Source organism: Limulus polyphemus, unplaced genomic scaffold (assembly GCF_000517525.1).
Source record: "Limulus polyphemus unplaced genomic scaffold, Limulus_polyphemus-2.1.2 Scaffold7927, whole genome shotgun sequence".
Classification (NCBI taxonomy): Eukaryota; Metazoa; Arthropoda; class Merostomata; order Xiphosura; family Limulidae; genus Limulus; species Limulus polyphemus.
In genome coordinates this window covers 13,198-19,057 of record NW_013673537.1, presented here as the reverse complement: position 1 = coordinate 19,057, position 5,860 = coordinate 13,198, and the positions used below count along the sequence as shown (strand labels likewise).

At 34.8% G+C, this 5,860-nt stretch overlaps 1 protein-coding gene across 1 annotated transcript in view; it reads right to left on the bottom strand.

The window, feature by feature from the left end:
* Nucleotides 1-5,860, bottom strand: part of LOC106474975 (receptor-type tyrosine-protein phosphatase U-like) — a gene marked incomplete at its 5' end in the record, with an annotated part of 28,211 nt that overhangs the window by 15,294 nt on the left and 7,057 nt on the right. Inside the window, 3 exons of the mRNA XM_022403226.1 lie at nt 605-754; nt 1,776-1,911; nt 4,967-5,118. Of these exons, the coding sequence (XP_022258934.1) occupies nt 605-754; nt 1,776-1,911; nt 4,967-5,118 (438 nt within the window). The remainder of the gene's footprint in view (nt 1-604; nt 755-1,775; nt 1,912-4,966; nt 5,119-5,860) is intronic.

Genomic DNA, 5,860 nt, shown 5'->3' with positions numbered 1-5,860 from the left:
CCTACAAGTCACTGACCAGTGAACCAGATCTGTCTTTTGGCTCCTACAAGTCACTGACCAATAAACTAGATCTGTCTTTTGGCTCCTACAAGTCACTGACCAGTAAACTAGATCTGTCTTTTGGCTCCTACAAGTCACTGACCAATAAACTTTTCGTTCAATACCAGGACTCCTCAATTGGGGTGGATGGGGGGATGAATGAGGAAAGACAAAAAAGATAACGTAATTGAGAACAGTAAGAAACGGGAGAGGTGGGGGAAGCAGTTAGGACAATTATTGAAAGCACTCTATTCTTAGGGACTTTTTGAAAGACGTGTTGTGAAAGTGTTGTCTGAAGAAATAAGTAAACTATTAAGGAATCATGGTAAAAATATAAGAACTTAGAGTTACAATAATGTTATGGCAGACACGTGAGCCCTTTTCACATAAAAAAAGTCGAATTTGTCTAACTAGAGTCATGGGTTCCTACCGGGGACATCACTGAAAAATAGGTTACATTTTCTTATTTAAATAAACAGTGAACTTGCAGAGATTAACTAAAAATTGTGTGTTCACAACCATTTGATGAGGAGAAGTTCAAACTCAAAAAAACAAAACTAAAGACCTCATATTCTTGCTGGTACTCATTCTTTCTGGTGATTGGATTCCTTAGAGATTTGTGTTTCAACTGCTGCACCAGTTCACTCACAGGAAACCAAGTTTTTCCACAGATGTGATGATCTTCTAACATCTCGTAAATAAACATGTACTGCTCCTGTATAGGAAGGGGTGATTAATAAATCATATACACCAACAATATATATGTCATATAAGTATAGAGAGATTTTTAAACAAGGGTCAAAATATTACATTATTATTCGTAGTCACACGACCGGTGGGTGGTAAAAGTAGCTCGGGGTAAAACCAAGAGTACAAAAAATTAACCTTTTTAAAGTCCATGAAATATCTGAAAGATAGCGAAGTATCGGAAACCTTAGGCCTAACATTTCTGATAAAAACCACGTAAACTTCAGATTTTTTTTTTTGAACATTCTTATTATTTTTTTGGTTCATATTTTAAACCAGAGGTATATAAAACATAATTTCAGATCTAACTTTTGTCCGTCATAAGTCATTACCAAGATGGACAAACAGAAATATAGGGGGGGGGGGTCTCTGTAGTTTACGTGATTTTTAATTACAAATTTGTAGTCTCATAAACGTGGTCTAACAGAGTTTATGTGATGCCATATGGCGACAGCAGACAATAAACTAAGTTTTGATATTAAAACTTAAATAATTTCTACTCTAACTGTACGTTTATATCCATTAATTTTCTATTTGTTTAAAGTAAAATCATCTTAATAACTAGCTTTATTATGTCTTCATTTATTATTGTTTGATTTAATAAGAAAGTCCCTAAAGTAAAACCTGATATATTCAGTCACTCCAGAGCTTAGCTGCTGTGGTGTGGGGGGTGCGAAAATAAGTTGGTCTTAAAGTTATAATTAAAAAAAATAAAAATGGATGACCCTGAAATGTGGGTGTTCGTTTCTATCAGCTTATGATAAAATTAGACAAATATTATAACAAACCCCAAAACAATAACAAAGAGCATTAATAATATCAACATGTATATACATTATTAATATTATTAATCAACTGTAACGGCCTCCCAGTGGGACAACGGTATATCTGAGGACTTACAAAGCTAGAAACTGGGTTTCGATACCTGATGAGCATTGTACTTAGCTTCAAATAAACAAAACATTAATTATAACGTTTTAAAGCCTGACCTGCGTCTCTACCATGCCTTTCCGGGCACAAGCTATCTGTTTTGTATATCCAAACACGTCATAAACGCCCTCTTCTTCACCTAGTTCTAGGTTGGAGTCAATAACGAGATAAGCCCCTGTTCTCCCGCATCCATCACTAAGGGATAAAAATACACAACACAGGTACAGTTGTTTGTCATACACTACCGTTAAAATGAGTTGAAACCAGATATTAGGACTAAACTACTACGAGAAAATAAATTTAAGGGACTGTTACAACACAGGTACATTTGAGGACAGTTGTTTGTGATACACTACCGTTAAAATGAGTTGAAACCAGATATATAGGATATTAGGACTAAACTACTACGAGAAAATAAAGTTAATGTACCTGTGTTGTAACAGTCCCTATATATCTGGTTTCAACTCATTTTAACGGTAGTGTATCACAAACAACTGTCCTCAACGAATATTAGGACTAAACTACTACGAGAAAATAAATTTAGGGACTGTTCAAAAATTTCCTGATGCATTTGAAATAATTTTAAGTTATTTTCCAACTACATGAGAAAGAAAAATTATGTTTTAGATATTCTATATTTTATACACTTGATTTTTGAATTTTCATCTATTTTTCGGTTACTGAATTTATTTGTTTTAATTTTTGTCTAAAACAGTATTTGAATATAAAATTAGGGAATAAAAAAAAACAGCTACCAAATATTGTATTCTCCTCCTCACCAAACAAAGCCACCAATAGAATATTAAAAACATAAATCAGCATATAGTCACAAGTAAAAAGCTCTCTAAATTATTGTTGTTTTGTTTTGTCCTCCAATATAATATTAAAATTTTTAAAGCAAAAATATATTGTTGTTGTAAAACATTAGTTTATGTCATTTGTCCAATTGAATGTAGCCAGCTATTAAAAAAACAACTTAAAATGTAATGTTCAATGTATGATAACGAATGTCAGCAACACAGTAAACAAAGTGTTTTATTAGACAATTATTTGACTTGATGACCCCTGGTGAGAGGCCTAGCATCGCCAGGTGGTTATGGCGCTCGACTCGCAATCTACACGTCGCGGGTTCGAATCCCCGTCCAACCAAACATGTTCACCCTTTCAACCGTGGGGGCGTTAAAATGTATGGTCAATCCTACTATTCGTTGAGTGGGTGGTGATGATTAGCTGCCTTCCCTCTAGTCTCAATTAGGGATGGCTTTTAAAGATAGCCCTCGTGCAAAATTCAAAACAAACTAAACCAAACCCCTCTGGTGACTCAGTGGTAAGCTTATAACACTAACAATCGGGTTCGAACCCTACAGTAGCACAGCACAGATAGCCATTGTTGCAGCTTTGTGCTTAACAACAAATAATCCATTTGATTCTGTACATTCACAAAAGGCCCAGCATGACCAGGTGGTTAGGGTGTTTGACTCGCAATCTGAGGGTACTTGATTCTGTACATTCACAAAAGGCCCAGCATGACTAGGTGGTTAGGGTGTTTGACTCGCAATCTGAGGGTACTTGATTCTGTACATTCACAAAAGGCCCAGCATGACCAGGTGGTTAGGGCACTTGACTCGCAATCTGAGGGTACTTGATTCTGTACATTCATAAAAGGCCCAGCATGACCAGGTGGTTAGGGTGCTTGACTCGCAATCTGAGGGTCGTGGGTTCGAATTCCCGTCCTTACAGCCGTAGGGGCGTTATAATGTGACGGTCAATCCCACTCTTCGTTGGTAAAAGAGTAGCCCATGGAATTAGCGGTGGGTGGTGATGACTAGCTGTTTTCCCTCTGCTAAATTAGGGACGGCTAGCGCAGATAGCTCTCGTGTAGCTTTGCGCGAAATTCAAAACAAACCAACCAAACATTCACAAAGGACAATTTTGTTTCTTACATTAAGTGTATTTTAAGATCAAAATACAATAGTACATTCTGTCATAAAAATGTCTAAAATGTTGTAAATTCAAGTAAATGAAAAAAATCTGGTTGGAGTGATGCTTGATAGAATAATTGTCAGACAGACAAACAGATTTTTTTATTGTTGTATATAACTTAAAAATTGATAATTTAAATTTTACTAATCAAAATACTTACAAACACAATATAGATATCTTTCTGACGTTAACCGTGGTGAAAAAAATCATCATTGACAAATGTTTCAAGGGCTACATAAATGTATTGTGTATATACATATATCGTTGTCACGGTTAATAGCCTATACGATTACTAAGTCTAATTATTAACAAGTAATTATTATTATTATTAATAGCTGCTAATTACAGTAAGTATATATATATATGGAGGATTTAATACATTATATTAAAACGATTTTAAATATGCAAATGTGTTAAGTCACGCGACAAACACAACTGATGTAAGGTCGCCGGTGGAACAGAATGTATCAGAACTACATTTTGATATTACTTGGCATTTCGTATGTAGTGTGATGCCACCGAAAACTTTCTGAAAATATCCTGGTAATTTATGGCATTGGAAATATATACAAGTGTATATGTATGCGGCGTCTTGTAACAGATGCAAATACATGAACAAAAATGTCAGTGGTAAGTATCGTCCAAGTGCCCCAGGCAACATTATGCAACATAATCAAGAAGGATCTCGTATGGAAAAGCGACGAGTACACAAGTTTCTCTCAGATCATATCCATTCAATTATCGCATACCTGAAGCAACTGGAGTATGAAAGTATTCATATCCATTCAATTATCGCATACCTGAAGCAACTGGAGTATGAAAGTATTCATATCCATTCAATTATCGCATACCTGAAGCAACTGGAGTATGAAAGTAATCATATCCATTCAATTATCGCATACCTGAAGCAACTGGAATATGAAAGTATTTATATCCATTCAATTATCGTATACCTGAAGCAACTGGAGTATGAAAGTATTCATATCCATTCAATTATCGCATACCTGAAGCAACTGGAGTATGAAAGTATTCATGCTTATTTATACAGACCGATCACGTCACCTCAGTACACTAGATGTCAAGATACATGGTCATCAGATAAAGCATGACCAGACGTGACAACATGGACTGTAACGACGTGGTGTGGCTCCAAAATCGTTTTAATATAACGTAATCAATTTTAGGATTAACATCAAAGAGTTTCTCTGTGGCAAAAATGATATCAGTTAGACTTGCTACTTATCACAATGTTTAGTGCTAAGCATACCTGCAATGAACGACAAGGGGTCCTATTTTAGGGTATCGATCCATGTAGAGAAGAACAATTCGTCGGAATTCCAGCAAAGAAGCAGGGAAAGGAACTGTGTATGCTGGCCAACTTGTAAAGTGCATTTGAATAATCTCTCGTACCTCCTCGTTCTAAACGTGATTAAAACGAGAAGAAGAATATAGAAAAATTTACACGTAGTATAAAGTTAAGCCTACATTAAAAAGTTAAGCCTGTATACATAAAGAAAATCAGAACAGTAATGAGTGCTTCATTATCTGTAAAGAAGAGATATAGTTAAATTGTTTTCTCTTGGCAGCCATAATAACATTGTATATATATATATGTCTGTGTATGTATGTATGCACATATAAGTAATATTTCATTAGGAATACGTATATTCACGCTGTCTAGCAACCATGTTCTTCTTTCGTCTTAGGCCTAATCTTGGAGATCTAAAATGACTACTAAGTGGGCATGAATGTTTCCGACATTAGTAATATGGAATCAACAACAGTGTCTTTCACACGCTTAACGTAATCAATATTATGTAGCTGGAGAACAATTAACGTTTAGTAATGTATTTGTAGATTACAGACTGTCAGCTGTTATTAAGCCTACTTTTAATATATCTTGCATTAAGATGTTTGGAGGTGTTATGTTTAAATTTAAAAGTCAAAGTCGTCGAGACTGAAAACACTGCTGGCAAACATGTATTCAAATTTTCGTCACATCTAATGTAATAACTTTTAATTTAACTAAAATGTGTAAAATTAAATGATGTCTGCGTAATAAACTTCGTTCTAAAACTGCTCAAAACTAACTTTAAAACAATCGGTCTTTTAGGTTTAGTAGATTATATATTTTACATTATACTTATTACTAATTCTTTTG